Source organism: Ipomoea triloba, chromosome 3 (genome assembly GCF_003576645.1).
Source record: "Ipomoea triloba cultivar NCNSP0323 chromosome 3, ASM357664v1".
Taxonomy (NCBI): domain Eukaryota; kingdom Viridiplantae; phylum Streptophyta; class Magnoliopsida; order Solanales; family Convolvulaceae; genus Ipomoea; species Ipomoea triloba.
Genome location: NC_044918.1, coordinates 3,983,377 through 3,997,706, shown reverse-complemented (window position 1 = coordinate 3,997,706; position 14,330 = coordinate 3,983,377). Strand labels below are relative to the sequence as shown.

General features: G+C 36.6%; 3 protein-coding genes across 5 annotated transcripts; all 3 read right to left on the bottom strand.

The window, feature by feature from the left end:
* Window positions 1–259: 259 nt before the first annotated feature.
* Window positions 260–3,454, bottom strand: LOC116012555 (pentatricopeptide repeat-containing protein At4g02750-like). The gene is made up of 2 exons (XM_031252119.1): window positions 2,483–3,454; window positions 260–2,240 (listed from the first exon to the last, which is right to left on the bottom strand). Exons 1-2 carry the CDS (start codon window positions 3,321–3,323, stop codon window positions 1,282–1,284), a joined length of 1,800 nt encoding a protein of 599 aa, XP_031107979.1. The 5' UTR covers window positions 3,324–3,454; the 3' UTR covers window positions 260–1,281.
* A 2,085-nt stretch (window positions 3,455–5,539) lies between these two features.
* LOC116012103 (histone H3.3) lies at window positions 5,540–7,369 on the bottom strand. The gene is made up of 5 exons (XM_031251570.1): window positions 7,288–7,369; window positions 6,437–6,508; window positions 6,271–6,347; window positions 6,054–6,144; window positions 5,540–5,967 (listed from the first exon to the last, which is right to left on the bottom strand). Exons 2-5 carry the CDS (start codon window positions 6,506–6,508, stop codon window positions 5,797–5,799), a joined length of 411 nt encoding a protein of 136 aa, XP_031107430.1. The 5' UTR covers window positions 7,288–7,369; the 3' UTR covers window positions 5,540–5,796.
* A 1,507-nt stretch (window positions 7,370–8,876) lies between these two features.
* LOC116014126 (protein SCAI-like) lies at window positions 8,877–13,720 on the bottom strand. 3 transcript variants are annotated; one of them, XM_031254130.1, is made up of 10 exons: window positions 12,951–13,719; window positions 11,675–11,881; window positions 11,260–11,502; window positions 11,113–11,179; window positions 10,807–10,998; window positions 10,625–10,716; window positions 10,167–10,346; window positions 9,953–10,089; window positions 9,331–9,558; window positions 8,877–9,116 (listed from the first exon to the last, which is right to left on the bottom strand). In XM_031254130.1, exons 1-9 carry the CDS (start codon window positions 13,440–13,442, stop codon window positions 9,378–9,380), a joined length of 1,791 nt encoding a protein of 596 aa, XP_031109990.1. In that variant the 5' UTR covers window positions 13,443–13,719; the 3' UTR covers window positions 8,877–9,116; window positions 9,331–9,377. The 3 variants fall into 3 exon arrangements, 2 of the variants coding, with proteins under 2 accessions (XP_031109990.1, XP_031109989.1); XM_031254129.1 differs by having other exon boundaries at window positions 8,883–9,558; XR_004097346.1 differs by lacking the exons at window positions 8,877–9,116; window positions 9,331–9,558 and having other exon boundaries at window positions 10,621–10,716; window positions 12,951–13,720.
* Between the last annotated feature and the right edge of the window lie 610 nt (window positions 13,721–14,330).

Genomic DNA, 14,330 nt, shown 5'->3' with positions numbered 1-14,330 from the left:
AGTGGGGGGGGGGGGGGGGGGGGGGGAACCCCTCATATTTACCATTGTTGGACCATATTATGAATTATTATCAATTTCAAGATCTCTTATCTCTTATATATAGAGTATATGAGCCTTGCCACCAAAACTAGCACTCTTATACATCCAGAACATAATATGCCATTTGACATCAATCTCAACCATTCACATTGCTGACCAACAAGGTGGCGTTTGCACAAGTTCATGATGGTTGTTTCTTGGTCGTATAAGATTTTAAAAATAGGGATAATAGGCATGCCAACAACTTACAAGTCTTTGTATATATCAAGGACTGTTAGATTGTCTCAACCATGGCTTCAAAAATATATATATAATAAAGTTGCATTGTTAATGAAATTAAACGTGCATGAATGCTTAAAAGTTTGACCATTAAACTGTAACATCAGAAAATTCACTAGTTGTTGTATTAGATAGCAATGATACGGTCAAAGCTGGCTAGTAGAATGGACCACCAAAATCTGCTGTTCTATTAACTGCATGCTTGGTTTTGGAGAAATCAACCTAAGCATAGTAGTTGTTCCACCTGAATGCCAGACTTTGGCATCCATTTTTCACCAAATATAGGCAAAATGTTTGGTTGGGAACTCTAAATCGAATCTCATCTCATAATTTACCTCATTTATCAAGACTTTAGAACAATGGCAGGTGTAGTGCTGGTACGACTAATTCAAGGGCGAGCTTTGTATACACGATGGGATCATGTAAATACCTCATCTATCAAGACGTTAGAACAATGGCAGGTGCAGTGCTGGTACGACTTATTCAAGGGTGAGCTTTGTATACACAATGAGATCATGTAAAAGCAGACGACAAATTGCATCACACTTTTGTTCGACTATTTCTTACTAAGATTAAACCCTCAACCTGAGGGCCCCTCACTCCCTGTACCGAGAATTGTGAGAAGAGGTAAATCGTGAGATGTATCTCAATGACGCAGAATCTGAGTACTTGCTTTTTGCCCTAAGGCTGATATCCTCTCCCAGTCTCTCATTGAGGATTCAAACCTGGGTATTCGTTGGGTCACTACACCCACACTCAACCTTTCGACAGCTATGCCGTAGGGGCACATAGCTTTCTACTAAACCAGATTGAACTTGCTCAGTTGCTCTGCTTAATGCTTGCTCTCCATGTTTCACCATCTGTTGGTTTGGTAATTACCACTCCAGTGTCCAAATCCCAGATGCTGAACTGAATCTCTTTTGCTTAGGGGATATGTCAATACTCAATAGCAATGCATTTCAGCTAAGAAATATCCAGGAAAAAGTTACCAATTACAAAGTCCTCTTGCGATTTCATCTGCAAGTTGATCCGCTTGATTGTTGAATGAATTTCTTGCATATTAGGATAAGAAGAATCACCTCCCAAAAAGTAATGGACTTCACTTTCTATTTCAGTCCAACTGCAAGCAGGTTGCTTCTTAATCCCTTGCTCTTTCATCATGCCTCTCATTCTTGAGATCTCCCCCCACATCCCAGCTGCAGCATATATGTTCGACAACATAACATATGATGCTGAATTCTGAGAACCCAGTTCCATGATTTTCTCCCCGGCGAGCATTCCCAGTTCCAAATTTGAGTGAGCAAAACTGCTTGCAAGAAGAGCACCCCAAGCAGCAGAGTCAGCTTCGAAAGGCATCTCTCGGGTGATCTGCAAAGCTTTCTCCAATTGGCCTGCTCGGCCTAAAATGTTAATCAAACAAGCATAGTGCTCAGACTGGGGACTAAGTTTGTAGGTTCTAGTCATTGAATCAAACCAAAACATGCTCTCTTTAACCATCCCTGTATGCGCACAAGCAGACAATAAGGTGAGAAACGTTATCCCATCTGGTTCACGTCCTTCAGATACCATCCGCTCAAAGAATGCAACAACTTTCTCGTACAGGCCATGTTGCGCCAAGGCAGCTATGATGGTGTTCCAAGAAACAAGGTCTGGGTTGGGGATAAGTGCAAAAGCGAATTCAGAATCAAGAATGCTACCACATTTACCATACATGGTAATCAAAGCATGACATGCCGGGAACTTGGATTCCAACCCAGTTTTAAGAATCAACGAATGCATTTGTCTCCCTATAGCTAGCGATGCAAGATTTGAGCACGCATTAAGAGCTGAAACAGCAGTGGAAATATCTGGCTGTAGACACATCCTCAACATTTGAACGAGTAAATTCAACGCCTCCTCATTGCATCCATTTTGCACATAACCTGGGAAGTTCCAAGCAACATATGTATGAAGAGGGTACTAATGAAGGATAAACAGTGATCTATCCCTCCGAGGAACATCATGTAATCATCAGTTTCAGGAACATAATTTTGTGAAATTTAACTATTTATTAAACTGATGAAAATTGATGCCATATGATATCATCAGAAGAGCTGAGTTATTTAATAAAAGTCAATTTCTAAAGCAATATACTAATGTCAAGCTCACACTTTAGTTTGCATACCTGCAATCATTGCATTAAAGGCAACAGTATCTTTAGAAGAAATCCCATCAAATAGTATCTTTGCTTCATCCAGGCGAGCCTCCTTGAAGAACCCTACAACCATGGCAGTTTTAGCAACAACATTCTTAGTTGGCATCTGCTCAAACAAATTCTTTGCCTGATCAAACCTATTGTTGTCTACATATCCACTTATCATCACAGTCCAAGAAACTTCATTTTTTGTTGGCATATAATCAAACAACGCCCTAGCCTTGTCAACTTCTCCTATCTGCATATATCCATCTATCATGGCAGTATAGGAAATGACATTTCTCCTTGGCATCTGCTCAAACAAGCTCCTAGCTTCCTCCACCATGCCATACTTGATGAAGCCTGTAATCATTGCATTCCATGAGGAAAGGTTCTTCTCAGGCATGGTGCTGAAGTACAGGCAAGCATCATCTAAACAATCATTGTGTACACAACCAGCAATCATTGAATTCCAAGACACCACATTCCTCTTCGGCATGGACACGAAGAGTTTCTTAGATTGGTCCAGACGCCCATGTTGCCAGTACGCGGTGATCATTGAATTCCAAGACACAACATCTCTTTCAAGCATTTCATCGAACAGCTTGCGGGCAGATTGGATCTTCCCTGAGTGAGATAACTCCACAATCTTGAGATTGCAGGAGTAAATATGGTGGGGCGAAAAAGAAGAGAGCTTGGGGGATTTGCGGGAAGAATAAGGTTGAATCCAACGGAGGGAATGGAAGTTTGAAGTGTAAACATTACTGAGCTTTGATCTTATGGACATTAAAAGTGGTATTATGGGAATTAGCAAAGAACTGGAGCAGACCATAAAAACATCAATCTCAAGGCTACAATTTTTTGTTAGAACGTAATTCAAGTTTTAATTGCAATCCTCCGTATAGTAAAATGGAGCATCTCTAAGGTTGGGATTAGAGTTTAAATGAGTCGAGTTGAGCTCATAATCAAAGCTCAAAGTTTGAATAAGCTCTACTTTTTTAAGCTTGAATTTAACATTCAAGTTATTTAAGTTCCGCTTACATACCTTCACTAAAAAGATTTTTTTTTCTCTATTTTTATACAATAATAATAACTATTTTATATCCAAATATCATATTACATCTCAATTATAATTATTTTTATAACATATAAATATAAATATATTAGTTAATTTTGTAATAATATATTTATATTAGGTATACAATATATAAAATTAAAATAAAAATCAATTAGACTTAGGCTATCATCAACTCAGCAAGTCTTCCACTTGCTAGGTGAGGTGGCCATTGATGTGATATTTTATTATTATTATTTTTTTTGTTTACTTTTTTATGCCAAGCGTTTTGCAAGCTTTTTTACTTAGAAAGCTTGCTAACACTCAAAGGCCCCTTTGTGTACTTTTTTTTTATTTTATTTTTAATTAGTATTATATTATTATTTGGGTATTATATTTATAATATAATATGAAAGTATGACTATTTTTAAAAGTGAGAGAATATTGATGATGTGGAAGTGTGACCTATTAAAAAATTTTTGGGTTAATGATAGCATTAGAAGTTGCTCAAATCAAGTATGAATAGGCTAAAATTCAGCTCTACTCATTACTCGGCTCAAGCTCAGCTCCAATTGCCATGAGGCATGAGCCTATGATTCAGAGGCACACAACCTCACAAGTCACATTACAAGGTTTGATTTCCTAAGTCCTAAGCTCATATGGTAAATTGATAATATTGTATCTCACTCTTTGCCTCTTTGCTCTTATCTATTTATGATTTATCGCTTTGTCTCTATCTTGATTTTTGAGTATTGGGCTACAGGGAGTATATGTTATTTAGCTATGATGATGCTTTCACCAATAGTCTGAATAAAAAAATTGCATTGGGTAGTAGAACTTAATTACTCAAGTAGCAATTTACCCACATTCATTATCTTGACGAGAAAGCTAAAGTATTCTGAGTCATAATTGATTTTTTAAATTGTTTTTAAACATTGTTAATTTTTGAATTGTGATTAATTTTTCTAAGATCTAACTTGGTGCATTTGGCTAATTGGCTAATGTTTATTTTGAATAGGAGGTTGAAGAAGAAGAAAAATAGCAGATTGAGTAATGGCTGAATGCTTGAGTTTGTGTTTGGAAATTTGGAATTTGGAATTGTAATGTTTATTGTGAATTGTATTAAAAAAAAAAATGTGACTTGTGAATTTGTGACATTGGACAATTTAGACGAGAGTCGTGGGACAAAATCATTTATTATGGTATGTATGATATGTATTTTTTTTTGTAATTATGTGATTTATATTTTGTAGTTTGTAACTGTCTAAATGTTCTATATTTTGTATGGAGTAGTTTTGTAAGTCGTAACTCTGGAAAATAGATTTTCATGATTATTTTACTTTTAAATTTTGTAAATGGTAAATTATTTGATTATTTGTGTTATTCTTTTATTTCCAAAATGAGCCCAAAAACCTAAGTAACCGACTGAATTCAAAATTGTAAAAACCAAATGAATTTACAAGAATTTTTTAAAACAGATTGAATATTATAATAATTAACCAAAAAATCGAACGAATTTAACATTTGTAAAAAACAAAACTGTCCGAACCCGCCCAACACAAACCCCAAACCCCAATTGTTTGGGATCCTGTTTCACTTGTACATATGTCCATACTCCGTACTTGATAACAAAGCTTTAGAGCTTTCTTGCTTCTTATTATCAATTTATCATAGCTTTCTTGCTTCTAATTATCAATTTATCATGTTCTTTCCCCAAAGTTTACCTCGTAGTTCTCAAATGAAAGTGAGATATGATGAAGATGAGCTAGCAAGCTGGCAAATTATAAATTGATAATTTTTGTTTTCGAAAAAAAAATATCAATTTACAATTTGCCAGCTTGCTAGCTCATCTTCATCACATCTTACTTTGAGGAAAGAAAATTTCCATGCAAAAAAAAAAAAAAAAAAAAAACACTTTTCTGTTAATACTCTCTACAAAATAAATCATCATTTTGTTTATTATATTAAATTTGAAAATAAGAGCGGAAAAGAAATTATCACATAATAACCCATTACATTAGATGCAAAATAGGAATAATAATATTTGTTCGCACAAACATTTGAGTTGTTGACAAGAAAAACAAACAGTTTGATACTAGCATCTTCCCCAAAACAAAACACCAACCAATTACATCACACAGCCACCACCAAAACTGAAAGAAAACAATGGTGCCTAGGAACCAACTGCTAAAGCTTCATTACCATCTACCCTATATAACTTGACAGAGAACCAACAACCAGAAAACACTACTTAAGCACGTTCACCCCTAATCCTCCTGGCCAACTGGATGTCTTTGGGCATTATGGTCACACGCTTAGCATGAATGGCACAAAGGTTAGTGTCCTCGAAAAGACCAACAAGGTATGCCTCAGCTGCTTCTTGGAGAGCCAGAACAGCATGACTCTGGAAACGCAGATCAGTCTGCAAAAGACAAAGACACCTTGGTAAGGGAAAACCCGGCCAACATACAAAAATCAATCTATGGAAGTAGTAACCTCTTGAATTACCTTAAAATCCTGGGCAATTTCACGAACCAGCCTCTGGAATGGCAGTTTCCTGATCAGGAGCTCAGTACTCTTCTGGTATTTGCGGATTTCACTGTGAGATTACAAGACAAAGAAACTATCATTAAACTCCTCTATGTAACTCTAGACAAACACTACTCCATTAACATTGAGTAACAGATGCTCAATTGATTCATAACTCTTCAGCTGTTATACTCACCGAAGAGCAACAGTTCCAGGACGATATCTGTGAGGCTTCTTAACTCCACCAGTAGTTGGGGCAGACTTCCTAGCAGCCTATGACCAAAATTACACAATATCAGGCAAAGACACTACAACACCCCCACAATATGCAAGAGTTAAATAAAAATGATTAGAAAAGAAACCTTGGTAGCAAGTTGCTTCCTAGGAGCCTTTCCTCCTGTGGACTTCCGAGCAGTTTGCTTGGTACGAGCCATCTGAAAAATTACAGCAACCATATCAGTAAATTAGCAGAGAATCAAGATAAGAAACATTGGGGTCAAGCACAACAAACATACATTAAAGAAGAATCCAAAAACCTATTAATAAAATTAAATTAAGCATAGATAAAATTGACACAAGATCTAACAGAGCACCAAATATCACCGTTACATAAATGTATCCCCGGAATTGTCATCTCTTACATCACAATTAGAAAATAAAAAGAGATTAAAGTGTCTCAGATATTCACCAGAATGTAGAAACTATATCAAAATTCAAGCAATATTTAGGATGTGCGAAAACGAATAAAGCTAACAGTAAAACCCTAATCATACGACAATGATAATTAAACAGGCAAATCACAACATTTTTAACAAACTCAACAATTAGACTAAATCAAACCCGAATGCAATCTGCTCAAAGCACAGTGGAATGTCCACCTTCCTCAAACTCCGCGCAGCAAATGGCGCACTTCTCTCTACCCTCTCCCACTATACATCTCTGTCAAAAGCTGTACTCCCTAATATCTATCTAGTTATCGATTAACTAAGGTACGCTAACATATATTCACGCAATTGCTAATGGGCGGAGTCCTGATCTTTTGATTCTCACTAATAATCAAGGCAAGGCTAGTATCAGGTAATTACCCTAAACTAACCTAAAGTCAACCAAATCAGACGATGATTCACCAACAACGCCATAAGATTTGTAAAGAAAAGCAATGGATACGGATAATTAAGGAGAAAATTACTGGCGAAATTAGGAAAATACTCACCTCTGAGATTTGCAGACCGCCTTCTTCTCCCTTTTCGACTGGAGCGAATAGCAGAACGTTTAAGAGTTTGATGATTGAAGGGTATTTATGGCGTCAAAAGGTGTTAGGAGATATGGAATTGGACGGACAGGATTGGTTGTCCCTGTGCTTTCGAAGAACTATATCGGACGATAAATACATGGGTTAGTTGTGTTTTCTAATGGGAAATGCACGGTCAGGATTCCGTGTTAGAGGTTGACCCGGATCGCTAAGTCTCAATACTGCATTCCTATTGGTTGATAAATAGACCAATTACTATTAGCAGTTGAGTTTGTTTAACTCCAAAACCCCACTACAATCTCTAATCTCTATTACGGATTAATTACGAAATTATTAAAGTTAAAATGCCCACTGCCCAACTGCCAACCACTCCACATTGTATCCTATTTATATTACGATTATTAAGAGAAGATTATTATAAGGGTTGAATTTACCTGACCTTCGATAGGCTACACTAATATATCGTATCTCAATGATTAGGTTTCTTTGTGAATAAATCCAAATTCTGATAATTTAATTGGAAAAGAATCAGCTTCACTGAATTATTTTGGGTTTGTTATTAGTATAAAAAAAATATTTCAAATAAAATTGCGTCTATGCTTTTCGAATGACGGTAATATTAGACCTGGCAATTATCGACACGATCCGTTAACACGACACGAAAATAACATGTTAGTGTTTAGTCTTAACATGTCTCGGGTCGTTAACGAGTTGACCCGTTAAGAACCCGTTATGTTTTCGTGTCTTAACATGTCAACCCGTTAAACCTATTAAGAACCCGTTAATATTATCGTGTTAACCCGTTTACACGAACCCGTTTACATAGACACGTTTAGAACCCGCTAAGAATCATTGTCATTTAGGTAAGAACCATTGTCTTTACAAAATATATCATGAACATGATTAAGAATGAATTTACTACATTAGGCCAAGATCATACACAAATTATTGATGTTCGACAATATGAAATTTGAATATTTATTGTGTTCAATTTTATTCTAAAAACTAGTATGAACTTCTTTAATTATGATTTTTGGATGTTATTTTATAATTTTATGAATGTTATAAATTGAATATGTTTTTAGTTTGTTTGATGGATTGGATTGTATGTTTTATTTCTTTTTTATATAATTTAACATTAAATTTTAGTTTTTAATATATCAATAGATTTAGCGGGTTTAAACGGGTTTCGTGTCATATCGTGTCGACACGATCCGAAACCCGTTAACAAAACGTGTCTATCGTGTCAACCCATTTAACCCGTTAACAAATCGTGTCCGTGTACGTATTACAATTTTGAACCCGTTAACCTTAATGTGTCGTGTTCGTGTTTAGCCTTATCGTGTTCGTGTCGACCCGTTAACGAACCCGTATATATGAATTGCCAGGTCTAAGTAACATAATACGGAGTATATAAAAGTAAACCAAATTAAAAACACAAAAGATGTAAACCAAATTAAAAACACCCTATGTGACATACTCGGTTACTGACATACTCAACCGAGGGTTAAGAATATTAACAAGAAAATTACTTCTAATTTGATAGTCCATTTATCTAAATTTATACGATAAAGCTTAAACATTGCATAAAATTACAAATGTGACATTAGATAATACATTGTAAAAAGTGAGTAGTACTCAAAAAAAAAAAATTAGGGATGGTTTAAATAAAATAAATGTAAATCTAAATTGAATACAGGTGGCTCCTATTTACAGGAAATCCTCACTAATTTTCTGCACACTAGGAAAATTTAAATCCCAACAAGCTAATTCACCACTAGAAAGCCAGCCTGTAAAATTAAAATTAAAGCACAATGACAACATAATAATGAGAAAGCCCTCAACTTCTGCAAAAGGAATTTTGTGTATTGCAGAGCGACTGAGCGAGAACCTGAAGCCTTATACAGAGTAGTTTTTATCTCTACAGCTCAATCAAAAAATGCATATGAAGAAGTTCTTTGGATTTTAGCCATCAACATAGTCTATATACCAGAAAGGGCGTACCTAATTATGCATATACACTCCACTGTCTCCCTGTCTATAACCACCACTTACCGAACACGAAAGCAATTGGCAACTTTAAGATGGTTTGCAAGGCGTCTGATAACTGGTTGCACGGATATGGAGTTTGGAGAGAATGAATCAGGAAGCTCAGGGAGGCAAACAGGCAAATACTGGTCACTATCTTCCCGTAGGCAAAACAGAGTGAACACGGCACGGCAGAAAATAAATCTGGTTGAAATGAAGGATAAAACATGATGATTTCAATTGTATGACAACACGCAAGCATAAAACATAAGCTGGAACAGATAATAATATTACATCCTAATTGCACTTGTTATTCCTTTTATTTTATTTGTATTTCCTCTGGCGGAAAGGGTTGGTACAGGAGGTTTATTTCCAACCTTCCACACGTAACCTATGGCTTCTAAGTTCCCAATCACAATAATGCTGAGTAATACGGAGTAACATTTTCCTCAACTTGTAATTCAAAAACCATTCAACCTTGAAATTAATACATTCCTAATACCACACTATAGGCCACAGTTTATGATTTAAGCCATCAAATGACATCACAAGGAGAATAAATAACCTCAAAAACACAATTAAACCCCGAGGTGATTACCTAAGCAGAAGACGTCGGAGAAATGGATCAGACAATACTTGAGCCCAAACCAAGTCTAGGCTAGTTGTTGTACAGAGCATTATCTCCCACTCAGAAAATGCAGTAGAAATGATGCTCTCAGCATCATTATAGTGTTCCTGGAATTAATCAACAACTGAATAAGAGAAAACAAAAATACCTATGAGAATTGTCTATTCGGCAGCAATCAACTTACAAGATCATCATCAATTGGATTGATGCCAACCAATTCACAGAAAGCCTGTAAAGGAGCAGCCAAGAAGAAAGTGAACTGACTCCCATTCCTCATTGCACCAGAGCTAGGCTTCTTAAATAATGGTCTCAAAGGAGATAGAAGTAAAGCACATCTTTCTCCTCTTTCTGTACCTTGGAGAACCTGGAGTGATGCATTGATATAATCAGTAGATGAAAAAAGAACACCTCATTCAATGGAGATTATATATGTATACATCTGTGTGTCTGTGTCTTATGTATATCACAGTTAATTAACAAAACAAGTATCATTTCTCTACATAATGCTATAGGCATGTTCTCCTAGTTCGCTAAATAAGATTTACATGGCCAATAAAGAAGACTACACTTTCAAAAACAATCTAACCAAAAAAAGCTAACCCATATGTGGTGGAGATAAAGATACAGTTTTGACAAACCTGCCTTGAATGCATGGCTGTTGTCACTATCAATAATTATGAAAAGAGGTCTTCGTGTGAAGGGAATTAGATCCCCAGGGTATAGGTTGTTTAGACCTGAAAAATACATAAGAACAAACAAATCAGATCATTAGGTAAAGAATTACAAATAGAAAAATGAAAATAAAAAATAGCGTGTAGATGTACCTCCAGTTCTGCTAGGACCTAACCACAAATAATTTTCTAAATAGCCAGTGGAGTCTCCCTTGCCACTTATATGATTCTCATGCAGGGAGCTATTTTGTTTCTGAGATGTCTGAGAGAGAGCAGTGGGCTTCACAAATTTTCTGGAACTTGTAGAGCTTCCCATCAGTGATGAACTAGTCTGACCAACACTTCCTGGAAACAGAACACAGGTATGATTTTCTTGGCAAGGTCATCATTAAAAATATACTATGTATTTAAAAAAAAAAAAAAGAACCTTTGAGTCCCATAAACTACAAAAAAGGTAACCTGATGCTGAGAGGTATAATAAGATCACGCTTTCTGAAGGAAGCTCCTCGATTATTTTGGCAATGACCTGCAGGTATAGAAGTAAATAAGCAATCATAGGAAAAAGGGTTCAAAATGGATTGCAAAGCATAATAACTTTGAACTCACTGCTATCAAGTGTGGAACAGAAGGCCGATAAAGCACAGCCTTTTTAGGATTTGGAGGAAGATTTGGATCCATCATGTCTGCAGCCAAATTTATATCAATCAGTCCAGAAGTCAAGGATTGATCAGCTAATAATCCATCTTCACGTGATTCAGCTTGTGTCTTCTGATAGAAAGACCCACTGGGTTCCCATTCCAAACATTGCATCATTCTAAAAGTGTCTAAAGTTAATTCTGCAAATTTGACCTGAAATGGCACCAATTTCAGATTATAAACAACTTTAAATTCAGCATCTAATCAGAGGAATATGAATTTTTGAAAACTCATTTTCATGATATCTTGTCAGCAGTGTCTCTTGAAACTATGGGATGCTTTAAACTCAACATCTAGACAACAAAATAAAAGGATTTCTCAAAACCTCATTTTTATGATAGCTTGTCAGAAGCGCATCTTGAAACTTTAGGACCTTATTAGCATGAAACCGGGCCACATATGGACGGGACAATGGATATGAATCAAAGAAAGCACAATAACGCAAAGGCCTGACGATTAAAGAGGAAAAATCAGCTTTCGTGAATCGAACAAGTTCTTGCACCACCAGCTTCCACTCTTTGAAGTTTGTATCCTGCAGTTACACACTTAATATAGTTGGTCATACAAACAGCCAGATGGACGAAAGCATTCTTATTATGGATTTATGGTACTCCATATTTCTTTTCATGATCCAATATATAAATATCCATTTGTTTTCTATGCTCATATATGCATCCAAGTATTGAATGTTATCCATGTTACCACAAGCATGACAGATTTGTACAAGTAATTGATATAGATATATATGTGTATAGAACATGATTCCATTGTTCCAGAGTTCTTTGTGTGCACGAGGTACACGTCTGTTTGCTGCATTTTATCTAAGTAAATCCCAATTGACCAAAATGGATAGATTTTTGTATTTGTCGCATAAATCCCATAAATAGAAGCAGAGGCCTTTGTAGAGTAAAAAAAAAAAAGGCAATGTGCAGCAGAAATCAGACCAATAAATTGCCATCTCCTCCCCACCCACCCCCCAACAAAAATGGAAAAGTACCTACAGATGCATTATGTAACTGGTAGCTACAATGCATATGTTGTAAAAGTGTGGCTTGATTGGACCTATTCCTTTCATTATTTAATCAGAAATCATTTCACATTTTTTGAGGACCTTAGCTTTATGAAGTTGAAGTGCATGTGTACCATCCTTATCTTACCTTAAATCCCACATTTTCATAATTTGGTACTAAAGTTAAATAAAAATATATTTCATTGGTACTTTTTCCTCTTCCATTTTCATTAAAAACACAACTCTGTGACATGACTACCCGCCTACCTTCCACCCTCCAGAAATGTACTAAAGTGTAGAATAATCAATTGATAGAAATGAAGTTAATTAGTCAATAACAGAAAGGGAAAAAATTACTAATCCATTGTCTAAAATGCAATGTATTGTAGTTCCACGGAGTAGAACATTCCAGTCACAATAAGAGCAAGAAAAAGTAGACCAATTGTAAAATTTACAATGTGTTTTAACAACTCCCAAAGTTGAGTTAATACCGGCTCAATGTCAACAAATTAAGATTTAAGAATTGGTAATGGGAGAAATTGGAACTGTTCTCTAGACACAGAAACAGAAGCAGAAAGAGAGTTCAATTTACCGCAAAAGTGGATTTGCTATCGTCGACGAGAGACTTGAACCGATCGACAAGCAGTTTGACCATCTCTGACCGGTTGAGAATCAACGATACCGTCAGAAACCTGGCATAGAACCGGAGTTCCTTAAACCGCACGCCGCGATCCTTGCCGGAGCCCTCGAAATACTTGCGGTTAAGAATCGCCTCGTAGAAAATGTAGGATTCAAAGAGGAAGCGCGCCTCGCTGGTGCGCATGTACTGGCTGAAGTACAGCTGTCCAATCCGCGACGCAATCTCACCAATCTCCCAACGCTGCAGCCCCGACTCGACCAGTTTTCCCCGGTTCTGTTGCTGGAACTTCCACAGCCTCATATAGGCCTTAAACACCTTCTGGAAGTAGTGCCCCGTCGGCGCTCCGGTTCCGTAAGCCGGCAGGTCACGCACCCTGGCGAACTTCTTCTCCGCGCTCTCCGCCAACGCTCTAAACGTCCTCGGAACGACGTCGTTCCCTTCCATCACAACCGCCGCGTATCTCGCCGGAGCTCATCCAAAATTTCACATTGACAACTGAAAATAAATATCATACAGCTTTACACACTCGCAATTCCGTGCATATACATGCGTGCGTGTGAACTGTGACAGGTCGGCGAGGAGATTGAGAAATTCTCTATTTTCCAGGTTGTAGCTGGGGAATATTTTGTGAGTTTTTGTTTTTACATTAAAAATTTTTGGTGTTTTGTGGAAGGAGGCTTTTGGGTTCAGAGGGTTTTACAGTTGCGGCGGTGGGTGGTGGGGAAGATTTGTTTGGAAGCATCGGGGAGAGGGTGTGAGAGTGAGAGCTTGTGTGGGGGCGGTGGATGACGCAGTACGATTCCGGTGAGAGGAAATGTTTGTCTGTGGTTAACGACTACGTTATCGTCAATGGGGACGCATACCCTCACCGATTTCATGATTTGATCTCGTGAAAATGATTAATTCTAATTTTCTGCCTTTTCCCATGTGAAGCAAAAGCTTATTCTAAACTTTTATATCGTCATTTTCCAATTCAATTCAATTGAGTGTACATTGAAAATCAATTTATTATCCACTCATTATTCATTTGAAACATACAATATATTAATCTTTTTATTTTACTACGAATAAACTGATTCCATTTTGACCTATTCAAATAAAAAGAACCTCATATATTTGTCCACAAAATAACCACTTTTTTATGAAACAAACATATACTAATGCAAATCAAGCCTAAAACTACCAAGAATGATGTAGGGTAGAGAAATGATCACTTAAAATGTTATTTTTTCAACATTAGTCTCATGTTACATGCGTTCAAAACTTCAAATATCATATTTTAACATAAAACAAGGCTATGGTGCATCACTCACAACTTCTATTACAAAGTAT

Bases quoted from the DNA above. Each gene is read 5' to 3' on its own strand.
- LOC116012555 (XM_031252119.1), bottom strand. From the start codon at position 3,323: ATGGTCTGCTCCAGTTCTTTGCTAATTCCCATAATACCACTTTTAATG. The intron at 2,241-2,482 runs GTATGCAAACTA...GGAACTTCCCAG, and splicing joins CTTTAATGCAATGATTGCAG to GTTATGTGCAAAATGGATGC.
- LOC116012103 (XM_031251570.1), bottom strand. From the start codon at position 6,508: ATGGCTCGTACCAAGCAAACTGCTCGGAAGTCCACAGGAGGAAAGGCT. The intron at 6,348-6,436 runs GTTTCTTTTCTA...TTTTGGTCATAG, and splicing joins GGAAGCAACTTGCTACCAAG to GCTGCTAGGAAGTCTGCCCC. The intron at 5,968-6,053 runs GTAATTCAAGAG...TGTCTTTTGCAG, and splicing joins AAATTGCCCAGGATTTTAAG to ACTGATCTGCGTTTCCAGAG.
- LOC116014126 (XM_031254130.1), bottom strand. From the start codon at position 13,442: ATGGAAGGGAACGACGTCGTTCCGAGGACGTTTAGAGCGTTGGCGGAG. The intron at 11,882-12,950 runs GTAAATTGAACT...GTGTAACTGCAG, and splicing joins ATAGCAAATCCACTTTTGCG to GATACAAACTTCAAAGAGTG. The intron at 10,717-10,806 runs GTACATCTACAC...TGTATTTTTCAG, and splicing joins AGGTCCTAGCAGAACTGGAG to GTCTAAACAACCTATACCCT.